General features: G+C 45.2%; 2 protein-coding genes across 3 annotated transcripts in view; one reads left to right on the forward strand and one right to left on the reverse strand.

Annotated features, from left to right (window-relative positions):
- Positions 1–7,337, reverse strand: part of usp44 (ubiquitin specific peptidase 44) — a 9,980-nt gene extending 2,643 nt beyond the window's left edge. The window contains exons 1-4 of the mRNA XM_042078459.1: positions 7,151–7,337; positions 5,110–5,651; positions 3,247–4,642; positions 129–321 (exon numbers count right to left, since the gene is read on the reverse strand). Of these exons, the coding sequence (XP_041934393.1) occupies positions 129–321; positions 3,247–4,642; positions 5,110–5,471 (1,951 nt within the window). The 5' untranslated portion in view covers positions 5,472–5,651; positions 7,151–7,337. The remainder of the gene's footprint in view (positions 1–128; positions 322–3,246; positions 4,643–5,109; positions 5,652–7,150) is intronic.
- Positions 6,313–25,000, forward strand: part of ntn4 (netrin 4) — a 21,705-nt gene continuing 3,017 nt past the window's right edge. The window contains exons 1-5 of one of the 2 annotated variants that reach the window (XM_042078461.1): positions 6,313–6,455; positions 9,948–10,492; positions 12,606–12,917; positions 19,447–19,573; positions 22,059–22,244. In XM_042078461.1, the coding sequence (XP_041934395.1) occupies positions 9,977–10,492; positions 12,606–12,917; positions 19,447–19,573; positions 22,059–22,244 (1,141 nt within the window). In that variant the 5' untranslated portion in view covers positions 6,313–6,455; positions 9,948–9,976. Of the gene's footprint in view, positions 6,456–8,837; positions 9,354–9,947; positions 10,493–12,605; positions 12,918–19,446; positions 19,574–22,058; positions 22,245–25,000 lie in introns of those variants that run through there. The other variant, XM_042078460.1, reaches the window with a different exon arrangement.

Here is a 25,000-nt window from a genome sequence, read left to right on the forward strand (position 1 = left end):
GTGTACTCACTGCTGCACTGCTCACAGGCATAGATGGTGTGTGTGTGCGCGTGTGTGTGTCTGTGCGTATATACACTCACTGCTGCACTGCTCGCAGGCATAGATGGTGTGTGTGTATATACACTCACTGTTGCACTGCTCGCAAGCGTAGATGCTGCCCTCCAAGGCTTCCGTCTCGGTAAACTTGGCCAGCATCTCCGTCAGAAGGCACTGGCCCTGTGGCTCCTTGCTGTTGCTGTGGTAACGCTGGGGGAACTCCAGCGACAAGTCCCAGAAGGGCTCCACCGTGTTGGAGCGATGGTCGCACGCCAGGCACGTCACCTGAGCCAAGAAGACAAGCGGCCAGTTAGGGTCAGACACAATACCAATAAAGTAATATCTTACAGCTTCTTTTTGTGATTTGCTGGAGCCAAATCAATATTTTTACTAACATATTCAATTTTAAAATTCAGATTCTAAACGGTTTCATTCTTTGACCACAGTCACTACCTCAAGTATCCTTGCGGTGACTCTATGCACTTTGTTCACAGTTTCAGTTCAGTTGTGAAATGCAGTGAATAAAATACATCATTCCAGCTTTTTGCCATTTATTTTCTCATTCATGTACACAGATATTGTGATCAGAGTTTCCGCTAGAAAAAAATGGTGCCAGGTTTCGTTTTCCGGACATTTTGATGATATGCCGGTCAAATATCCTATTATCGCTTCTTAATTAGTCAAATTTAGGAAAACTGGAGACAGGCTATGTAGCTTAAAGAATGACATAATCAGGATGTATAGAATGCAACATGTTCATTAGCCTAACTTAAACATGCCTAACAAGATCTAGCCAGTATCTTTTCATGGACACCAAGAGTCCGCTTCATTCATTGTTTTAAAAAGGCTACGTTGTTTGTTGCTGCTACCCACGTTATCTCCAGTGGTGACTGTTTAACTTACACAGATGCGCACACCCAAGAATGAGCGCTCACACCACTACCCCCTAATACTATGCCTCTTTATTTGATAACAATAAATTAAGAAATGTTTCCTATTCTGGGAAATGTTTAGTTTCTTTTTCTTTCGGCCGCGGTTCAATGATACCATTTTATTGTTCCAGAAATTATCCGCGGACCGGTAATCTCCTCGTCGAGGAGGCCCTAACCCTGCAGATCATAGACAGAGAACGCATAGGCCTACTGTATGCTTTGGGTAAAGAACACTTTGCATGTCCAGTGTACACGGAGAATGATAGTGTCTTGGAGCGGCCGCACCCACTTCCAATGTCACTGATTCCGACATACGCCCGACACTTCTGCTTTTTATCTGGTGGTGGTGGAGTTGACCAGACATCTGAGGCTTCAGACGTTACCAATTTATCATCCATCGCGTCTGGCCTCTGAAAAAACTTTCAAGTCTAGTCTGCCTGGGCCTGGCCATGTTTGAACCGCCTCACTCATTTGTTCGTTGTTTAACATGGACGTTTTAAGCGTGCGCTTCCTATTTGAAATGCAGCATAGGCTAAGCGTGTTGTTTAATAGCTTACTTTTCAAACGGTAGAGCCTGTTCATTTAAAAACATAGCCAGAGGACGTATAATATAGGTTTACATATTAAGGCTTATTCTCAAATTCAGATTGCGTTAGGGGACGGGATTATTAGCCAATTTCAATCGGACAATTTCACCGGAGAGATTTAATTTTGTCAGACATTTCATTTTTTTTCCGGCCAATGTCCGGTAATTACGGACAACGGAAACCCTGATTGTGATGTTATCGTAGATGAATCTTTTACAATGTATTAAGTATTGTAGAATCGCTGCATTGTGATCACTACTGAGAGAAAGTGGAATAGAACATTATGTCCAATATTCCAATATATGGTTTAATGTTCTGCATTATGTCCAATATGTGGTTTAATGTTCTGCATTTCTCATTAGTAGGTCACTTTGATACTAAAAGTATGATTCTATGTAATGACTGTATGATATCTGTACTGTCCCTGTGTATATCTGTGTGTGACTGTTTAGAGATAAGCAGGAATATTATGACTTTGCAGTGTTTCACTGTTCTGCATGGCTGCGTCAGTAGCTATCTGCTCCGGATTGCCAGGCTGCCACTAATCGGGGTCTGATTCAGTGTAGTCCACGTGAGATGGGATGACCAACGCCATCTCCCGTCAGCCTGGAAGGATACTTAAACCCTAACTATTTCCTTGTCTAGTTAGAGCAGCTGATGGATCTTTAGGTGAAGTCATGCGGTCTCTCCCTTGATGCGCATCATTGTAAATAAATTTATTTATTTCTCTCTATTCCTGAATTTCATACTATTGGTCTGACTGGGTCTCTATTAAATCTATGGTATCAAAATTACCATCACCATCATGGGCAAAGTACGACAGTATCGATCCATGAGTTGCTCAGTGATTCCCAGCCCTACGGCCAATAACACCACGCAGACAGGTAGGATGGGGAAATCATTAGACAGCAAGCACGTCAGTGGGACATGAGCAGCGACCCGTGAGAATGACCAGAGATCACCATAGAGACAGACAGACAGACACAAACAGAACACGCAAGCTAGTACACAGCATACTGGAGAATACTGCTACATTGTCAAATACTCCTACATTTTGTAGACTGTATAAAACAAAAGAGACACAATTTAAGCGTCTATTCACAGTTTGTTGTTCGGGTTGACAACCCTGTTTTGTTGTCTACTTTGTTGTCTACTAGGCCTTTCTGTCGTACAAGGTCACACACACTGTTTAAAGTTCCACTAGGCAGCTTCTAATGAGCAAATACTGTTGTTTAACTTGTGCCAGCATAGGTCAACTATGACCCATCACACCGAGCTCAAAAACTCATTATTAGTGTGTACACTATTATGCTGTGTGTCGTGCCATGCGTGTTATGTGGGTGTGTGTATGATTGACTATGCACTAAATGTGTGAATGTGCAAGGGCAATTTGTGGGCCAGTGTGTGTGTGTGTGTGTGTGTGTGTTTGTGTGTGTGTGTGTGTGTGTTTGTGTGTGTGTGAGAGAGAGAGAGAGAGAGACAAAGAAAGAGGGAAAGAGGAGAGGTGTTTGTGTGTGTGTGTGTGAAAGTGCATGTGCAATGTGGGTGTGGGCCAGTGTGTGAATGTGCAAGGGCAATTTGTGTGTGCATGAAAGAGACAGAGTGAGTATGTGTGTGTGTGTGTGTTTGTACACACACTATATGCCTATGTATGAGCCATGTGTATAAAATGCCTAGTGTGAGAGTCTGACCTGGCTGAGTAGCTGTCCATGGAAGATGGTGTTGACCACACTTAGCACCTGCTTAATGAGTTTCCTTTGGGTCACTGACCCTCCTCCTGCAGCCGCTGCTACGGAGGTGTGGGCCGGGTGTGTGTACGCCACCTCCCCCCCTCCGCCGCTGGTCTCCAGCTCGCGCTGGACCTTGTCCAGCAGCTCGCAGAGGAACTCCTGCGCGTCCTGCTGGGCGTAGCCGCGGAAGGCCGGGATGAGCTGCCAGACGGAGTGGAGCATGGCGAAGGGCGAGACCAGCGCCCACTTGCCCGACCACATGACCTGGAAGAGCGTGTGCAGCTCGTGGCACAGCGACAGGTGCGTGGAGCTCGGCTCCTTGGGCTGGATCAGCTCCATGCTCCGCGAGCGCGAGGGGGCGGCGCCGCCGCTGAGGCCGCGGCCAATCAGGACGCTCCACCGGCCCGGGCCCTGCTGCTGGTGCAGGCTCTTGGGCTGGGACGCGGAGGGGCCAGGGCCGAGACAGAGGAGGCTCGACGGGGAGACCGGTGGCGCGTGGGCCAGGCCCTTGGCGGCCGCCAGCTTGCCGTTGACGGCGGAGGCGAGGAGCGCCTCGAGCGCCTGGCTGAGGTCGAGGCGCAGGAAGCACTCGCGGAACAGGTGCAGGTGACTGAGCACCTGTAGGATGGAGTTCATGTAGCACGTGTTGCCCAGGTTACGCAGGCCGGTGACGCCCGGGGTCACCGTGGGGCGCCGCTTGATGGGCGAGTCGCCGCCGCTTTTCTTGGCGGGAGGAGGGGGAGGGGGGGCGACGGGGGTCCGCTTGCGGCTGGGGCCTCGTTTGGCCGGCGTTTTGGGTTTGGCTCTGGGGGACGGGGCGGGCGCGGGCGTGTTGAGGCTTCGCGCTCGCCGTCGCCGCGGCGCTTTCTCCACTGCCGCCGCCGTCGTCGTCTCGGAGCGGCGTGGGCGCCCGACGCGTCGTTTGGGCGTAGTGGCTCGGACCGGGCTGAGGCTCTTTCTCCTCTTCCTCCCAACCTTCCCCGCTTTCATCGGCGGTGCTGCCGACGGCACCTCCACCGTTGCCGGGGCAACAGTCCTCTGGTTCCGCCTTCGGAGGCGACTACTCTTCCTGGGCGGGGCTTTCTCCAGCTGCTCCTTCTGCCGACGCTTGAGGGAGCGCCTCTTCTCACGCGCCTCCTTCTTGCGCTCCTCCTCCTCCTCCTGCTTTCTCTCCTCTTCCAGGAGCCGCTGGCCGCCCGACGTCTGTGACAGCCACACGCGGAAGGCACGGCCAATCAGGGCCCGTCGCCGGTGCCACAGGGCGGTGAACATGCGGTCCTCGTCACGCAGCTGCAGCTCCTGGTCGCGCAGGTTTCCGCCGAGACCGTCCCCGACCAGAGCGCTGAGAGCCGACGACCTGCCACCAAACACAGACACAACTTTAGAACTAAACACAGGACTGACAGCTGTCAGCACAGCAATAAAAAAGCTACCGCAAATCAATCATTCAATTATTTATTCATTCATTTCACAACATTAGCATGAACGTGCCACACTATGGAGGATGCACAGATATGGCATGGCAAAGGAAGCACATGAAGCACCTGAGGAGGAAGAACCTGAGTAGAACTCACTCTTTACTTCCTAATCTAAGTGAGTGCAAAATAGAACTGTCCACTCATACTGACAAATGTGCCTACACAAGATATAACTGGCTCACAAACTCATAAAATCAAACAACTTATTCCTAATCTTGGTATAATGGCCACGTCCATGGACACCAGGGCATCGGCGTACTGTGTCCACTGTGTGTGTTAACCTAACAACAGGAAATCATTTGTGAGGTGGATACTCCCGTATCCATAGTGACCGGCAGGGCCTCACCTGAGTGTGCGTCCACTGCGCGTGGCGGCGGTGACCTCGTCATACTTCTGCGTCTTGATGGCGCTGAGCGTGCTGCGGAGCAGCTTGAGGTCGCCCGTGGCGTTGTCGTTGAGCACGTAGTCGTCGCAGGCGTAGCAGAAGACGTAGAGCTCATTGACCTCCAGCGCCAGCGGGTGGCGCTGCTCCTCGTAGTGCCGCAGCGCGTGCTCCTCGATGTAGCGGCCGCAGGCCACGTGCGAGCAGCTCAGGCACGCCCACACCGACTCGGTGGTGTTGCACACGGCGCAGTGCCACTTCTGCGGGTTCAGGATGGAGTGGTCGCGCGCTAAGCGCAAGCGGAACACGTGGCGGCACCGGTCCATCGCCACCAATGTGTGTGTGTGTGGGGAGGTCGGGGTGACAAAGACGATATGAGGTGACGGGGGGGTGGGTGGGGTGAGGCGGAGACAGAGAGAGGCGGCTGATGCGCCTCTCTGAGAACTCACGTCACCGGAGCCAGGCCAGGGAGCAGAGAAACAAGGACCTGCCACGGCATCATCGCTCTACAGGAGAGAGGAGAGGAGAGGAGGGGTGTGTGTGGGAGTGGGTGTTACAGAGACATAAACAGAAGGATGGTAGAGGGATGGGGGATGGGGGAGGGGGATGGGGGAGCAGATGAAGATCGAAACAGAAAATCAAAGGAAAAAGGGGGGGAGAGAAGTTAAGAAATTGAATTAAGTTTAAATCTCTCAGTCTAGACATACAGTATATATCAAATCAAATATATCAAACTTGTTTTAATCGTTTTAAGCTCTCTGGGGCGAGATAACATAACGTTAGCAAACTTGAAATAACCTCGGATTCTTTATGACTGCGCCGCCAGCTAGTCCCATACCTTTGAAGTTTGCCTTGTTCATATAAGCATGCTGTGATTACTAAAGCTGGGCACAGTTCCATGAAGCTAAGCTCTTGGGTACCTAGTGAGATAGCTGACACAAGGGTTCCATCTAAGAATCTGCCCAACAAATGTATGAAACGAATGCTGATCCAATGTGAACTAGCCTCACAGAGTAAAGTTAGATCATGTTTAGCTAGCCTAAAGACGTTGATATTAGAACAAGTGCACACGGCTAACAGTAGCTAGCTTAGCTAATATTAGCTGCTGCAGCTAAATAGATAAGAAAGCTATTCATAGGCACTAACGTCTGGTTTAACACGGCAGGTGAATTGATCCACCCACGTTGCCTGATTATATATGACCAACTGGGCTTGAAACACAAAAAACAAAACACTGGTCATCAGATAGTCTACATAGGCAACAACTTACAGAACCAACATCAGTGGCAAGTGGCAACTTGCCTTTAACGGTAATGAACTATAACGTTACATTGTTAAAAACTTGGATGGTAACATAAGTAACTTAACGATGGTAAACGTTAGCTTACTATGTAACTTTAACCTTGCTAATAAGTAGCCATAATCAAGGGACACGATTAAAACTGGGTTTTTTACATTCTAAGAACAAACCTTTTGACTTGCATTTGTTTTAGCTCATTCACAAGTCAACCGCTATCATGAAATTAGCATTAGCCATTATTAGTCCCTCACTGTGAACATTAGCATTCTAGCTAACGTTATATGGCTAACAAATCCTTTAAGCGCGCTAAGAACGGAGTATTCTATGTCACCCTGTAATGTTATTTGTCATCAAGCCGTCTAGTTGGCCGTGCCCGTGTCTTGATCAAAGCTGACAAAATGATGGTATACTGATGATCAGTCATCACTTCATGTTTAATCTTCGCTATACTCAACAGTCGCACACAAAAACAACAATAAAGTTGGCTAGCTAGGTTCAGCTGTCCGGGCAGCTCACTAAGCGCTTAACGTTACTTATCTCTTGCTACATGCTAGCCTAGCGAGCTATCTACCAGCTCACAATATCAAAACATTCAGTGAAAGCAACTTCGTTATTCAAGGTCACAGCTATCGCTAAGCCATGGTGATATCTGTACTATGCCATCTAGGTGAGCTAAAAAGTGTTAAAGTCAACTATTTATCATACCGAGCTTCTTCACAGCACTTGGATTACTCGCATAGTAGCGTAGCAGTCGCCATCTTCTTCGCTCTTGTCGCGTGGTATTTGCTAGAGTGCGTCAGAATAGTTGTAAAGTGACGTTGGCCCCTGAGCGCCCGAGATTCATTTTGGATCAATCAAAGCAAGCATGAGATGAAGTTCGTCACTTTCTGCATAAAAAACCCTTTATTATAATCCGTGACTTATACTAACAAATACTAGTCTACCCCTGTCATAACGAACACGCCCACATTAATAGCCCGAGGGTCGGAAGCTACATTGTCATATTGTGGCACCCGGGAGGAATGATCAACACTGTAGCCACTAGTAGGCTGATGACCAGGAATTCCACAATTCATTTCATGTTATTACTGAAACTGTAGCTCTAGCTCACCTTTATAACGCATGACATGAGGTCTGCCACTGCTACCAGCATTGCAACAGCAACATAATCGTCTGTTCTCCAGGATATCTGACCAGTTCAGACAATTTCATAAGGAATTCATTAGCATATCTCAAATATGTATTAGAACTTTACTTGATTATTTCATCAAAACCATATGAGTCACATTGAAATAAAAGAAAACAATTAGGCCTAGGACTATTGATGGTCATTTTTTTTTATCACGTCCTGTCAGTAGCCTACCTCCTTAAGACTGTAATATTCAACAATGATGGAATCCAATGGGCATTTTTTAATATTATTAACGATTTGAAGTCTGGCGGATGTGTGCGAACCATGCCTTCATAAACGAGTGTTCTTGATTCAAGTAGTCAAACAGGCTGACACAAGCCAAGAGCTCTTTTAAATTTGTTCAATTTACACTAGATGGCGACATAGCTAATGAAAGTTTGTAATATCACAAACGCAAAAACAGTAGGTCTACACTTCAAAAACACTGGCTTTCCAACACAATCTGAATGGAAAAATGTTACTGAAATGTTACTTTTTGAAATGGTACTTTTTTACATTTCAAATTTGTTCTCCACTCATTACCAGTCTAGAAAAGAAACTTAAGACCTGGGGGCCAAGTGTTTGAAATAGCCTACCTGGGGGCCTAGTGTTTGAAATATTAGGCCTACTGCTTTGCAGCCAACTTGTGATAAATACTGTGGCCTAGGCCTAATCCAATTAATGTGACCACATTATATCTTTACATTTTGATATGCAATTTCCTTTTATAATCCTAAGTCTACGTGTTGCTTTTGTACATGAAACAAAGCCTTGGACATCTAACGAAATGAATGACAGTCACTTTGATCCCAGTTTTAGTTTCGCTTCAGAAGGGAAGCACACAAATCCACGCAAACAGATTACAGCTGAAATCGTATTTGGCCAAGCCGCATTCCAGACAATCAATGGAGAGACTTCAGGACGGATTCATTCAACTTCTCACTGACCCCGGACTGTGCTAGATCGGCGCTCATAATTTGAGACGTGTGTGTGTGTGAGAGAGAGAGAGAGAGAGAGAGAGAGAGAGAGAAAGAAAGAGAGAGAAAGAGAGAGCGAGAGTGTGTGTGAGAGAGAGGGAGAGAGAGAGAGAGAGTCGTTATCAAGAATGTTCCTTTAAGCGGAGAAAAAAAGCGGGGCGGAGAAAGTGTGCAATGGGGCGGGGAAGGCTATCCTGCCAAAGTGTTTCTTCAATATTTGTACGGGTACGTGTCCGACTGTATTGGCCCTGTATGTGCGAATTAGTACAGTCTCTATGAGAGAGCGTGAGAGTCATCTGCGTGCTTCGCAGAAGAAGAGAAATGCGCAACAGGATTTAATGCGTAGCCTACACCTGTGTTCTAAGGAGGTCTCTTGTGCACTGCGTCAAGCTATCCAATGTTCCGCTTGCTCACTTGTTCTCATGGAGCGAAACTTTTTCCGGCCTGGAGTTGTTTTGCCTCTTGAAACTTGACGTTACATAGGACTACGTGAGGACATACGTGAGGATTCACCTGCGAGCCACCTGGGCAGACAAACACGAGGAAATCCCTGATTGTGCGCAACCGGATAATCTAGTGATCGCATCGAAATAACTTCAACCAAGCGCTTATCAAGAGACGTCTGAGAACAGCACGAACTAGGCAATGTTGTTGTGGTTGGTGATTGTGATGACGATGATGATGAGAAGGAAGCGAAAGAGGAGAGGTGTTATGCTTTTGTGTCTGTTGGCGCTAAGCGGGCTTCCCTCTACCCGGGGAGGTGAGTACCGTTTATGATGAAGTAGGCTAGTCCACATTTCATGTCAGGCTTTAAACTTTAATCGTAACATAACAGACATTAAATATACGCTATATACCTCAAAAGGGGTCGTTAAATAATTACCATTACTCTGATATAGGTTCATGAGGATAGAGTGAGGCTGGGACTGGGATGGTGGGTTGAGCGCATTAGTGTGTAGACCTGTAGGCTATTCCTGGTAAAACACACACGCCAGTTCCCCACCAACACCACACAGACACACATCCACTCATTTATGTAGCCATCTCCGACCAGGTTTGTTATGTTACAGTATAAAGGTCCGACATGAGAAATAACGTCACGTCAGTTTCTAGGCTATTCAATGTGTGCGTCCACTGCATGGAGTAGTCTTTAGGTGAAGATGAAGTGAAATCATTTTCTATCTATGAGGTTTCCCACCCGGTGTGTGTGTGTGTGCATGCTAATGCTTGCTTGAGTGTCATGCCAATAAAGTAATACCATGAAAACTTTTGTGCAGTAAATTGGTAATAACTCAGGTGATAAAATAATAACTTGTGTGATATGCATTCACGTGCGTGTGTGTGTATGTATCAGGTTGCGACCAGGGGGCCTGTAATCCTCGCATGGGCAACCTTGCTTTGGGTCGTCCGTTGATGACACAGACAGTGTGTGGCTACAACACCACCGAGGCCTTTTGCTGGTACGGGGAGAAGATCGACGCACACGCACTAAAAAACTCCGCAGCTAACCTCGTCAGTAGCGGCAAAGCTTCGGAATCTCTTTGCGGCACGCTGCAGTGTGGCAAATGCAACGCCGCGCGACCGCACCAGTCTCATCTGGCGTCCGACATGAGCGACTCCTCCTTCCGACACCCGAACACCTGGTGGCAATCGGCCGAAGGCGTCGCCACGGAAACAGTCCAGTTGAACTTGGAGACCGAATTCTACCTGACTCATCTGATTTTGGTGTTCCGCTCCCCGCGTCCAGCCGCGTTGGCTCTGGAACGTTCTCCGGACTACGGGAAGACGTGGACTACCCTGCAGCTGTACGCGCGGGACTGTGATAGAACGTTTGGGGTGCCTGAGGGAGACACGTGCACACAGAAGTATTCAGCCGGATACCCTTGTACAAGAGGAGAGGTAAGGAGGACACACACAAACACACATGCACACACACTATACAGGGTACAGTTTACGCACACGAAAAGTAATTTTGATGTCCTATACAAACATTGAAGTTAAGCACTTATGCTTTCAATCACACATGCGCATTTTCACTTAATATCCTCATGAATTAATTTAGTTCCTTAGAAGTGTGCAAGGCAAGGGTGTGTTCGAGAGGTGTAGAGAAAGCGGCAGCAGAACTGCAGTAGAGAGACTGGGGTTTGATGGATGTGTGTTTGTGTGTGTTGTCTAGCCTCCCCGTCCCTGGCATTATATCAGTGGTCACCTGGCATTAAATCAGTGGTCAGTCTCGCCAAAAATGTGTGGAAGGGCACGCAAATTACAAAAAAACCCAACTTGACCTCTCTGACCGGTCCTGCTGCAGTATACCTCTAGATAAAAGCCTACCGTAATGCTAACCACACTGAACACACGCACACACACATACACGCATACCTACACACCCACACACAGATGTCTTATTGCTAGTGGCATGCTTTAGCTTGTGTCCTCTAAAATTTTAAAGCCAATCTGATAACCTCATAACGGTGAGTAATCAAATGTGAATTCATACACAGACACACAGACATATACACACACGCACACACACACACACACACACAGATACACACACCCATACACATCATCATCATTGCCCTTGAACATCAGCCAGTTAGATGCAACCAGTTGGACTAAGTTAACATCGTTTTTTCTTTTTTAAAATGTCTTATTATTTATTTATTTTATTATTTGACAACTTTGTTTGTTGTCTTGTACGTCTTGGTGTCACGGGTATGCTGGCTATTACGCCGCTCCGTCCGGCATTTTTGTCTTATGTGTCCATGTCTTGTGTGTGGAGCGCTTTGGGTTGCACACACAGCACAAGAGAGGCTATTTGTGTGTGTGTGTGTGTGTGTGTGTGTGTGTGTGTGTGTGTGTGTGTGTGTGTCGGGGGGTGGGGGGGGGGGGTGGGAGGGGGGGGTAATCTTTAAAAAAAAAAAAAAGCATTTTTGTTTTTCCTCCAAGCAGGGAGTTTAAATATCTTTAAACTGGATCCCATGGAGGCCTCTTGTGTTTTTTTTCCATTCTCAAAGGATTTTCTCATTTGGCAAAAAAAAAGAAACGCTTTTCTCCAGAGGCAAGAGTGGATCTGCCCTGGATCCCTCCCCCCTCGGGGGAGAATGCACTAATGTACTGCTTCAATTCCTCTCTGAACTCACACACACACACGAACATGGACATGGACACACACACACACACACACAAGCACATACAGACACACACACACACACACAAGCACACACACACACACACACGTGCACACACACACACACACACACACACACACACACACACACACACACACACACTTAAACTGTCTTTATGCTGCTGAGGTAATCTTTTAAAAGTGTAGCTGTGGAGTCATAATTTGAGTTGGAGTCGTGAATCACCTGTAATGACAGATGATCCCTCACTGTAGGTGTTACGGTTCCGCTTGTTACGCTCAGAGTCACTTACTACCTCACTAAAATAAACACAAATGCTCTCAGTATTCACAGGTCAGGAATCTTAATGCCAGTTGGGAAAATCACTGTTGACATTGTATTATTATGTATTATCATTGTATAATTATGGTTGCCAAATCATTTTCCGTAAGTTGTTTTCAAAACACTACTGCTGTCAGCAAAGGTGTAGTTGATTTATGTGCTGTAAGCAAGAGCAATAGTGAGATTTGTCCAAAGTAATAGTAGCCTAGGCTACTTTGGATATTTATCATATATGACTAGTTCTAACGTGTGGAGACTAATGTACATACATTAAATGAGTTGATGTAAAAATAAGCATTGTCTAGATATGAGGTTGATATAAACATAAGCATTGTCTAGATATGAAGCTTGTCTCTGGTGTGCAGAAGATGAGTACGAGGCTAATGGAGCTGTGTGGAAAAGGGTGTGTATGATTTCAGCTCTGACTACCTACAGTAGCATGAGATTGAGATCCAGACCTGCTAAATGATATGTGTGTATGTGTATGTGTGTGTATATATGTGTGTGTGTGTGTGTATGTGTGTCTCCCCCCCCCCTGGCAGGTAATTTTCCGTGCCCTCTCACCCTGGCACACCCTGGACCCCTACAGCAGCCCGGCTCGTGCCCGTCTGACCCTCACCAACCTGCGGGTGCGTCTGCTCCAGCACCAGCCCTGCCCATGCCAGCTGAAGGAGGCCAGGGGCACGGGAGGCACCGCTGGCACTGGGGACAAAGCTGGGGAGATGCCGGTGCCAGGGCAGCACTTTGCCATCTATGACTTCATAGCCAAGGGCAGCTGCCTGTGCAATGGGCACGCCGACCAGTGTGTGCCCGCGCCAGGGTACCAGCCATCTCGAGACCGGACCAATCATGTGGTGGGTGAGGAAGTTGTGTGTGTGTGTGTGTGTGTGGTGTGTGGTGTGTGGTGTGTGTGTGTGTGTGGGAGGAGGGGGTTGTATGGGTTTGTGTGGTGCGTGTGTGGTGCGTGTGTGTGTGTGTGTGTGTAAATGTGTTTTATTTGTGTGTGTGTGTGTCAGCCTTTGTCATTTTATGTTGCGGTTAGGGAGCACGTGTGCCTGTTTGTGTGTGTATGTGTGACAGCTGTGTGTGTATGAGAGTTTGAAAGGAGTATCCAATCTGTAAGAGATAACATATGAATTCAACTGTGTCAGTATTTTCTCAAAGCAAATGTGTTTAAGGACACCAATGTTCATCAGCTTTCTATAACGCGTCCTCTCAGCGTGGCGCAGGCGATGGCATCTGGTGTGGGTAAATACATACATTGTTTATCAGTGGTCTTCTGTATAGCTTGTAAGATAGCAAAGCTACAGTACACTGCAGAAATCAACCCAGCCAGCCGCTGTTTACACAAACAGACCTACAGGTAGAGATAGATGATCATTGGGCAGATTGGAGCTTGTGTGTGTGTGTGTGGAGGAGACTTTACGAGTTCACTTGAGCAAGAAATGAGCAAGAGAGAGAGAGAGAGAGAGAGAGAGAGAACTATGTGCAAAGGCGTATCTATCTACGGGATCAGGGCTTTCCTGGTAAATATGAAGATCAGGAGGCAACATCTGTTGAGGAAAGAGGGAGGTGTGCACAGGGTGCATGTGTATATGATATGTATGTATATGTATATGAAGAAGAAGAGAGACCGTGTGTGTGTGTGTGTGTGTGTGTGTGTGTGTGTGTGTGTGTGTGTGTGTGTGTGTGTGTGTGTGTGTGTGCGTGTGTGTGTGTGTGTGTGTCTGTGTCTCTGTGTGCATGTGTCAGACAGGAAAAATGATGGATAGTATGTTGAGGAAAGTGAATGTGTGTGTGTGTGTGTGTGTGTGTGTGTGTGCATGTAAAAAGGAAAAAAGGTTGATTATGTTTATGCTAGTGTGTTGGTATGTGTGAGAGTGTGTGTGTGTTAAAAGAGAGAGTGCGTGTTGTTTATTATGATGGCAAGCCTGGATGCGTGTTTGGCCTGTGAAGCGTGATGCCTATCAGTGTCATCAGAGTCTGGGAAGGCAGGTTTTCATTTCAGTGCAATCAGGGAGCACGGAAGAAAGAGGGGGATAGAGAAGGGAAAGTGTTTCCTCTCCTCCCTTATCAGGCATTCATCCCCCCATCACCACACCTCCCCTATGCTAGGCAGAGCAGTAACATGCAGGGCACACAATACACTGTGTGTGTGTGTGTGTGTGCGTGTGTGTGTTTATGTGTGTATGTGAGTCTGTGTGGTGTGTACGAGAGAGAGCACACACTACACAACATTTAGAGGAGGGAGGTGTGTGTGTGTGTGAGAGAGAGAGAGAGAGAGAGAGAGTATGCTAGGGATATCATACAGCATTCAGAGATTTAACATATAAAATGCAACATTTAGGGGATTGTGTGTGTGTGTGTGTGTGTGTGTGTGTGAGTGTGTGTGTGTGTGAGTGTGTGTGTGTGTGCGTGTGTGTGTGTGTGTGTGTGTGTGTGTGTGTGTGTGTGAGTGAGTGAGTGTACCTATCTATTGGCTCTTGTATTCCAGGTCCCTGTATTACCAGTATTAATTATTATTACCTGACACTGCTGAACAAAGAACAATGAGTATTTATCAGTGTTAGCCTACTTCTCTATGACTTTCGCAATAAAGCAGCTCAATAAAAAAATACTTAGTCATAGTGTGTGTGTGTGTGTGTGTGTCTGTTTGTCTGTGAGTGTGTGCCTGTTAATCTAGTAATGAACGCTTTCTCTGTCACACTGTCTGCACAATGCATATCCAAAGACAATTAGGAAAACAGTTGTTTCAAAAGCTCTCCTCAACACACACACACACACACACACACACACACACACACACACACACACACACACACAGCCGCTTTGAGACATAGTGTGCATTGTGTACATATCTTAGTTTGTTTTTTCTCCTTTCTCTCTGTGCTGTGACACTGATAAGCTGGTACAGACAGAAGATAAGAGTCAGGAACAGCAGACGATATGTGTGTGTGTAAGGGCGTCTGTGTTTATACATGTGTGTGTGTGTGTGTGTGTGTGTGTGTGTGTGTGTGTGTGTGTGTGTTTGTGTGTGTGTGTTTGGGGAAAAAGAAAAAGGGGAACATTTGTGGGTGGTGAGGTAATCGTGACTTCAATTTCAATCTTCTGATATCTGATTGGATGAATGTCTTATCAATCATTGTTGTGTCTCAATTATAGACCTAAGCCTAGTAGATAAATGGACACATTAATTGTATGTACAAATAAAATGCCGAAAAAATTTCGTTTGGTCCCCGGGGGCCACTCCCCCACCGCGCTGGGCCCCCCGAAACCCAAAAAATGGTTTTGCTAAATAGTTTTTCCTAAATAACTACCTGAACCGTGGCACCGAGGATGAAGAATTTTTTATGGTATGTTGGTCTCAAGGGCTCACATCAACCTAGCCCATAATCACTCATTTGTGATTTGCCCCCCCCCCCAGTAAAAAATGAAAATGCAATATCATTCTGCTTTAATCGCCCCTCTCTTCAGTTAAGATGTTCAGAACTGCACCAAATTTTATGTGTATGATTAACCTGACATTCTCTGGGGGTATGCCAAGTTTCGTAGAATTTCATCCATGGGGGGGTCTAAAAAAATTAACGTCTAATAAGGGTAGGAGGATTTCTGCATGACATGTAATTCCCATTTCTTCTTGAAGCCGAAATAAATCTGCGAATGTTTATCGGACATGCTTGGTTTTTACTGCAGGTAGGCTACGTTAATCTTAAGTTATATCAATAGCCTAGAGTAGGTAAAATAATGTTACCGTTAGCATTGGTTAAGTGATAGAGGCCAATTTGTCAACGTTCATTCCCAAACACCCATATAGGCTACTTCAATCCTCTATTTTCAAAGGTGATTCAAGTAAGGAAGAGCATAGTAAAGTAACTAGGACTGAAACTACATAAATTCGTCAAAGTGAATAATTTGTGTCAACTCGCCGCAATGTAGATTTATTAACGCACCTGTGATCTACATCTCCATTTAAACCAAATGTTTTAAAGCGCACGTTGAGCGATGTATCCAGGGCAGGGCTGTACCTACACATATTTGTTGCACGTGCTACAAAAATCATTCTTTGCGATGGATGATTTGGTACCAACGTTACACTGGTCCAATACAGTTTTGCCTATGGCTATACCGTGAGACTGAGATGTTTTTTGTTTGTTCGAAGTGCGTGTTTAGGGTGTGAGAGGGGAGTCGATGTGCTTTGATTCCAGCTTGGTAGTAGTAGTCTATGCGATTAAAAAACACGTGTGTGTGAAGTATCCAAACAATGATAACGCTTTCATTATGGCTGCTTTAGCCATAGACCTTGAGCTACTGTACAGTGGGTTGGGTTCCATTTAGAAGTGTCGCTTTCCGTGATTCACACAGCTGCGTGAAATGTATTACTACTGATATGCAAAACTATTAACTTTTCGCCAAGAGGTGGCAGCTTAAGTCCGCTTGATACTGTAAGCCATTGGTTCCCAAAGGAGATTTTATTTGGGTCGCCAGCATAGCCTAGTGACAATTTATGTTGTGTAATAGGCCTAGCATAGGGCCTACCTTATATAGCCTATAGTTTATTAACAGTCACGGTTTTGTTTCATAACTCCCTCTATGCATTTGCATAGTTGCAAAATGCAAGGGAACATGAATCAGCATATTATTTGCACAAACAATAACGGACAGTAGCTCTTTAACTTAAAATGTGTTAAAATGTCCGTTAAAATGTGTATGAACAGTCTAGCAACGCCCTTTTGGACCACTGGGTAAAACGGCATTTTGTTTTAGACTACTGGTATTTAATTTGTGCATTGACAATAAAGCTGAATATCATATGAACTAGATGACTAAACTTATGCATATGTAGAAGAAGAAACATTCACAAAAATCCATGACATGACCTCTCTTCTTGATAGCTGTTGAAAACTGCATGGAACTGACAGGGATTGTTTTGTTTAATAATAAATAAATAAATACATTATGCTGCTACCTTCTGCTTTCCCCAAATACAATGTAGCCTAAAGGTGTACCTTTCATCAGTCCAGTTTCAATGGATGGACTGTGATGAACTGCCCTACTTGTGATTGTTTAGATATTTTAAAGGTTTTATAACAATGCTACAATTGTTTTGGCAAGTGCTACAAATCTATTCACCTTTGCAGCGCTATTTTGTGTGCAGCCCGCAAACACACATTCCAAACAAGCATACACAAAAGTTTCAAGAGTGGGGGATGGAGCAGAAGATGGAGACAAATTCATTAATATGATTTATTTTTGCGGAATGGATGTACAGGACTGAGCAGCGGTCATATTTTGTACCGCTATGTGGTACATCTAGTTACATGTTGGTATAACACATACCATTCTGAGCTCTATCACAGACTGCCTCATGTAATATCTACATTCTGAACTCAAACGTGTCTGCGTGCACACACACACACATACACTCTCTCTCTCTCACACACACACACATACACTCTCTCATACACACACAGATACATATACACACAAAGACAGACAGACAGACACACACACACACACACACACTCTCTCTCTCTCACATACACACATACACACACACACACACACTCACTCATTCTCCCTCTCTGACACACACATGCCCTCTTTATCAGGGTTGTTAGTGTTTGATCTAAAGGTCCCGTCAAAACAGTGCCCCTCCTCTTTCCTGTCAAGACAGACATTTCCGGAGACTGCCGACTGTATACATGGAGAGTGGTGTTGTTCTCGTTCTTGTGTGTGTGTGTGTGTGTGCATGCATGTGCACGTGTGTGTGTATGCTTAGCAGCCATAATCATTCCTAATCATGCAAGTAAACACGAGGTGGTTCTCTCTGTGAGAGTCAGGCTTCTTAACCTCTCACCTACTCTCTTTCTTACACCCTGCCCAAACACACACACACACACACACACACTTATGCACACACACACACACACACACACACACACACACACACACACACACACACACTGCTACTGGTTTCTTCTCCACCTCTCTCTCATCTCTCTGTATTTCCTTCCCCAAGCCAGTGGTTGATCCCTTTAAACCAGGTCTGTCTGAGTGTGTGTGTGTGTGTGTGTGTGTGTGTGTGTGTGTGTGTGTGTGTGTGTGTGTGTGTCTGTGTGTGTGCTTGTGTTGATAAAGGAAAGATGTGTGCATATGCGTGCATGTGTATCTGTGTGTGTGTGTGTGTGTGTGTGTGTGTGTATCTGTATGAACGTGTGTGTGTGTTTGTGTGTGTATCTGTATGAACATATGTGTGTGTGCGTGTGTGTGTGTATCTGTATGAACGTGTGTGTGCGTGTGTGTGTGTATCTGTATGAACGTATGTGTGTGTGTGTTTGTGTGTGTATCTGTGAACGTGTGTGTGTGTGTGTGTGTGTGTGTGTGTGTGTATCTGTATGAACGTATATATGTGTGTGTTTGTGTGTGTATCTGTATGAACGTATGTGTGTGTATGTGTGTGTCTGTGTGTGTGTGTGTTTTCACACTTCAACACTTCCCCCTGTGTGGTAGCAGCAGTGATGCCAACTGAGTCATTAGGTGGAGTGGGCAGGATGCCCAGAGCAGGATTAGCTGGAGACCAGGCATAAACCTGACTTTCAAAGGGCATTCACGTGTGTATGTGTGTGTGTGTGTGTGCGTGGCCTTCACCTTTACAAACAAGACCCCGTCCAGGGCAAAACCTGACTTTCAATGGGTCTTCACCTGTGTGTGTGTGTGTGTGTGTGTGTGTGTGTGTGTGTGTGCATGTCTGTGTTTGTGTATGTCTATGGGTGTGTGTCTCTATGTGACTATGTACATGTGTGTATGTGTGTGTATGTGTCTGGTGTGTGTGTGCCTGTGTTTGTGTGTGTGTATGTTTTGATGAGGTTGTGGGCTTGTCAAAGATGGTAAAGTATTAGTGTAAAGTGTAAGTGTAAGTGTGAGCGTGTGTGTGTGTGTGTGTGTGTGTGTGTGTGTGTGTGTGTGTGTGTGTGTGTATGCGTGTTTGTGTGTGTGTGTGTGTTTAAGAGAGAGGGGGGGGTGGAAGAGAATGGGAGTGTAAGCTCTTTTGTCACGTGAGAAGGGAACTTTTTCTCACGCTGAATCTTTTGTTCTCTCCTTTTCTCCCACTCTTTCACTCTCTCTCTGTATGTTGTTCCCTCCCTCCCTCCCTTCCTCCTCCTCTCTCTCTCTCTCTCTGTCCCATCTCTCCTCTCCTCTCTATATCTGTCTGTCTGAACTCTTTTCCTCTCCCTCCTTTCCTTATTCCCTTCACTCTCCCTTCATCCCTCTCTCTCTCTTTCTCCCTTCCTTCCTCTCTCTTTCCAACCTTCTCTCTCTCCCTCCATATCTCTCCATTACTCTCTTTCCCTCCCTCACTCCCTCTCTGTCTCCCTCTCTCAGGTTCACGGGAGGTGTGTGTGTCGGCACCACACTGCCGGTGCCCACTGTGAGCGTTGCGCTCCTCTCTATAACGACCAGCCCTGGCAGCCCGCCAATGGACTCACGGGAGCCCCCAACGAGTGCAAGAGTGAGACAAACACACACGCACACACACACACATACTGTACACACACACACACACACACACACATACATACTGTACACACACACATTTCCACACATCAGCATCTAAAATGTGAGCTGACCTTAGAGCAGGATCAGTTGGAGGGGGCAGATATGTCTCTGCAGTGTCACTTGCTGATGGCCCCTCAGTAACAGGACTCACTCTGCCTTCAGAAGCAGATGCGGTTGTGTGTCGACTTGTATCTGTACCTGGGCTATTTGATGATTGTTGGTCAGGGCTGAGTGCTGTTGCAGAGTCTGCAGAGCTGGTTGGTGGCTGGTGTTGTGGACTAGAACTGATGGTTGATCTAATTCTTCCTCCTGGCCTTGAGTTGCTCCTTGCATGTATCTTAGCATTGACCCTGCATTCAGAAATACAAGACAAAACATTCAGGGATTCTACTGAAATGCATTTTTGATTGAATCATCATACAAAGATATTGCACACATTAGTCTAGTCTTTTAGGTTTATATAGGCCTATGTGTCACATGTGAACTCTATTTTACCTTTAAAAGAGGTCCAGGCACAATATAATAATTCTGTACATAATTTGACAACTCTGTGAATATGGAAATCTACAAACACTGAGATTGTGTTTTTTTTTTTCTAATTGCAGTTCCACCAACACATGTCGCCCTCTATGAACCTCTTGAAAATAACCACATAGAACAACAACTAAACTTATCTAGAGCTGTCTAATTTGGCAAAATCACATCACGTTCAGTTACAGGGTTTTTCCAAAGTTCACCTTAAGAAGAGCCTTTTTTCACTCATCTAGGCCTACGTTATGAAAGTGTCACTTGTAGCGTTACTTTTTCACTACACAATCAGATCGTTTGATCATAATTGATAACAAACGCCGAAAAAGCGCCCTGAAATGCAAAGCAAACTAGGCTAATAGGCTACGTTATCTGACTATATCTGATGGCTAAAATAAATAGCAAGCCCAGTTTAAGCATAATCAGAAATACCATTGCTAGCTAGCAACCTGAGGAAGGATTGCTAGTCTTATGCACCGATTGCTAACGTTAACAGAAAACAGTCAGAGTTGAATTGCATTCAATAATCCATATCCATATCCACAACGTAAAATAACTAGCTAGCCAGCATCAATCAACGTAACACTTGAACATGAACATGGCTAGTAGGAGCTTACGTTACAAAGTTTAAAGCATAGACATGCATACACACAAGGGCTACAAAACTAACTGCACCAGAAGGAGACTGGAGAGAGGGCCGCACAGGAGATTCACCTTTTTCTCGACTAATTTAGTCTAGGCCTATTACATTTGTATTACATTTGCATATTAACATGCTTTAGACATATTTTATTTGTTATTTATACTAGTAGCATACTGTGATGATTTTTCACAACCAAGATTTTTTTGGTGCCCCCCTAGGCACTTGGTGCCCTACGCGCAGTGCGTGATGTGCGTGTGCGGAGCGCCGGCACTGCACACACACACACACACACACATACTGTACACACACACACACACACACACACACACACACACACTCACACGCACACACACACACAGTAATGCACCTTCATTTTCAGAAAGAAATCCCCATAGCTCCCCAAATGGCTTGTCTTCTATGTGCTTCAAAGGTCAGAGCCTTGGTTGGCTGGTTGGTGTGTGTGTGTGTGTGTGTGTGTGTCCTAGGCCAGAGCATGTCTCCAGGTTCTGTGTGCCACTCTCAGCAGATTCTATTTTGTTTGGCTGGAGCACAGACCTGAAACAGAGAGAGAGAAAGAAAGAAAGAGAGGAGGAGAGAGGAAAGCTCCTGATTTCTTTATTTCCCCTCTGTTGGAGTCACTATAGTGGCTTCTCCAGTGCTCCCTTCTGGAATGCATGGGAATTATTTAACGACAGAACCGCTTCTGCCAACACACACACACACAAAATCCTGCTACTGTCAGACATACTCACGCACACACACACTTCATGCCAAGACTGGTCACAAGGACACAGTACTATTCTCCAGGACACAGTACTATTCTCCAGGGCTCTCTTAAACATACCACTGGCCATTTCAGAGGTGCGCTTTTATGATGTTTATGATGTCGTCTTTCCATCGTTTTGAACTCATGTAAACATTGATTGTATTCCCATGATCCCCGCTTTCATGTAATAGTGCTCTCTCGAATGATGTGTGTATGTGTTTGTGTGTGTGTGTGTGTGTGTGTGTTGTTTTGAACTCATGTAAACATTGATTGTATTTCCATGCTCCATGCTTTCATGTAATAGTGACTGTGTGTGGGTGTGTGTGTGTGTGTGTGTATGTATGTGTGCGTGGTGTATTATACTTTGTATAAGTGTAAGTATTTATATAGACTAACCATCTGTATAAAATGGATTCCCATGCTCCTTGCTCTCAAATAATTGTTACCATTTCTGTGTGTGTGTGTGTGTGTTTGTGTGTGCATGTGCGTGTGCATTTGCAGAGTGTAAGTGCAATGGCCACGCTGAGAGCTGTCGCTTTGACGTGACGGTGTGGCTGAGTTCTGGTCTGCATTCGGGAGGAGTGTGTGACTGCACACACAACACGGAGGGCCCAAACTGCCAACGCTGCAAAGCCGGCTTCTACAGGGACCCCCACAGACCTCACGCTGCCCCCGACTCCTGCAGACGTGAGTGTAGCATTGTCTCTCTCTTTCTCTCTCTCTCTCTCTCTCTCTCTCTCTCTCTCTCTCTCTCTCTCTCTCTCTTTCTCTCTCTTTCTCTCTCTCTCTCACACTTTCAAATTCAAATTCAATTAGCTTGATTGGCACGACTGTAAAGTTTCACTATTGCCAAAGCAATAGGATCTAAGGATATAACACAACAAAATGAAAACTATGAAGATAAGAAAAATATTTCACATGGTGTAGGATAGGTATTAAAATGATAAAATAAGATAAAATAAAAATGATTGACAAATAAACATATGAATGAAGAGCACGTGAATTCAAACATATGAATGAAGAGCACACACACTTTTCTACTCTACTTTCTCTTTCGCTCACTTTTTGGTTCCTATCTGTTTCTCTTCCCCTCTGTTGCTATCTCTCAGAGATCACATACACCTGCACATGAGTGTATGACTCTCTTTCTCTCTCTCTCTCTCTCTCTGTCTGTCCCTCTGTTTCTCAGAGATCACGTACACCTGCAAACGAGAGTATATTCCTATACCCTTGTTTACTTTCCGGACTTGCTGTCATTCTCTCAAACTCAAAGTTTGTGGCTCGTTTTAAGTTAGCAAGACTATGAGAAGCTGCAAAGGACAGAAATGTTGGAACACACAAATTTTGGTACACAGGCACTTTTGTCCAAAGTGACTCATATATGTCAATTACATTACTTGGGTCATTGTCCTCAGAGCAACAGTTTTTCTCGGTCGCTTTGGTGTGTCTCTCGAATCATAATGCACATTTGCACAACAGTTCTCAAACCAATTAGTGCAAACTGTACTTCATAGTGGATAACCTGCAGAAGCGCATATCTTGCTCAAAATGTTTAGTTTATGCCTCAAAATGCCAATGAAACAGTCAGTGCAATCAAAATGACAAGTCATGATGCCTGTAGTAACCCAAGCGATTAAAATGAGGCCAATTTGTTTTATGGGGTAGGACTATTCAGCAGGGAACCAGTGTAGTGCATTTTGACCAACATGACATTAGCCATTGAAAATTCAAAAAACAACAGACATTTGTACAAAATCAGTTGCGCGGATGTACGAAAGCATTGCTTTTTGTTCAAAATGGGGAGAAACTGCTTCAATGATGTGCACACGTGATAAGATGATATGGTGTTTAAACCAACAGTTTTGAGAATTACCATTCTGATCTAAGAAATGTGCCAAAGCAACTGAGAAAAACTTGGCTTAAGGGCACAATGGTGGAAGCCGGGAATCAACTTTTCAGGCTACTGAAAATACCTCTGAAACACTTGCAGACTTACACCCAACACTTGTGCTATTCCTTCGTAACACTCCATACCACTGAAATAAACACACACATTACATTTTGTGTGTGTGTAAATGTTTCTGTATACAGTTACTACATGCTTCACACAACTCAAAAGATACAATTTTCAGTGAGAGAGAGAGAGAGAGAGACGATTTTCAGTAAGAGAGAGAGATGATTTTGAGTGTGTGGGGTGGGGGGGGGGGGTGTTCATAGACAATTAAATGAGAGGTATGCATTAGAGGTATAGAGTAGAGTAGTCTATGTGTGTGAGTATTTTAGTGATACTATGTGTGTGAGTTTTAGTGATACTGGGCTAATTCTGCCCTACATGTGCTGTTGGGTGTTTCTGATTTTTTTCTTCTTGAACTTTTACAACAGTTCTTTAATAATGTAGTATACCTTCTCTCTCTCTCTCTCTCTCTCTCTCACTTTCTCACTCTCTCTTCCTTACTGACTCTATCTCTCTTTTTTTGAAACACGGTTGATGTTTTCATAAAAACTGAACGTGAAACTAGAAACTGGGATGTTGATAATCTATGTGTGTAGGTGTGTGTGTATGTGTGTGTGAATTCATGCACTTAAAGATTAGGTTGACTGAGTTTGTGTATGCTATGTGTGTGTGTGTGTGTGTTTGCGTGTGCGTGCACACACATGCGTGTATGTGTGGTGTGTGCACATGTGTGTGTGTGTGTGTGTGTGTGTGTCTGTGTGTGGGTGATTTAAGGATTAGGTTGCTTAATAGGGGTGGGGGTAGAGGTTGTATCCGGGTTGCATTAACCTCCTAGATGAAAAGATGTTGCAGAGAACAGATTTTAGTTTCTCATTGAAGTTGTTTAATTCTCCATGTACTATGTGAGTGTGTGTGAGAGAGAGAGAGAGACAGAGAGAGAGAAAGAGAGCGTATAACTATTTTCTCGAAGATTAATTACTGATCACTTTGTCCTCTCTATCTGGGTCCTCTCTTTGTCCTATTTATCCCACCCCAAATACACTCACACATAGAAACACACACACATTCTCACACCACCTCTCTCTCCCACGGATTGAGGTTTATGTCTGGCATGAGCCGGAATGTTGATAGCTGGGGTGGCAAGCTGCAACACGCAAGTCCTGATGGGCACCTGGCTCTGTGTGTGTGTGTGTTTTTTTTCTCTGAGAAAGTGAGGGTAGTGTTCATATAGGAAGTGTGTGCAAAAGAAGAGGATTTAGTGTGTGTGTGTGTGTGTGTGATGTGTGTATTTATACAAGGGAATGTAAAGGGGAGAGGGGGTTAGAAGGGAAAAATGGACTGATGACTTAAGGAAGGAAGAAGCAATCACACCCTATGTGATTCTGGGCCCCCTACACACACACACACACACACACACACATACACGCACACACACAGACACATACACACACACACACACGCACACACACATGCATACTTAGGGCAGCAG

The sequence above is a fragment of the Alosa sapidissima genome, chromosome 22 (genome assembly GCF_018492685.1).
Source record: "Alosa sapidissima isolate fAloSap1 chromosome 22, fAloSap1.pri, whole genome shotgun sequence".
In the NCBI taxonomy this organism is placed as follows: domain Eukaryota; kingdom Metazoa; phylum Chordata; class Actinopteri; order Clupeiformes; family Clupeidae; genus Alosa; species Alosa sapidissima.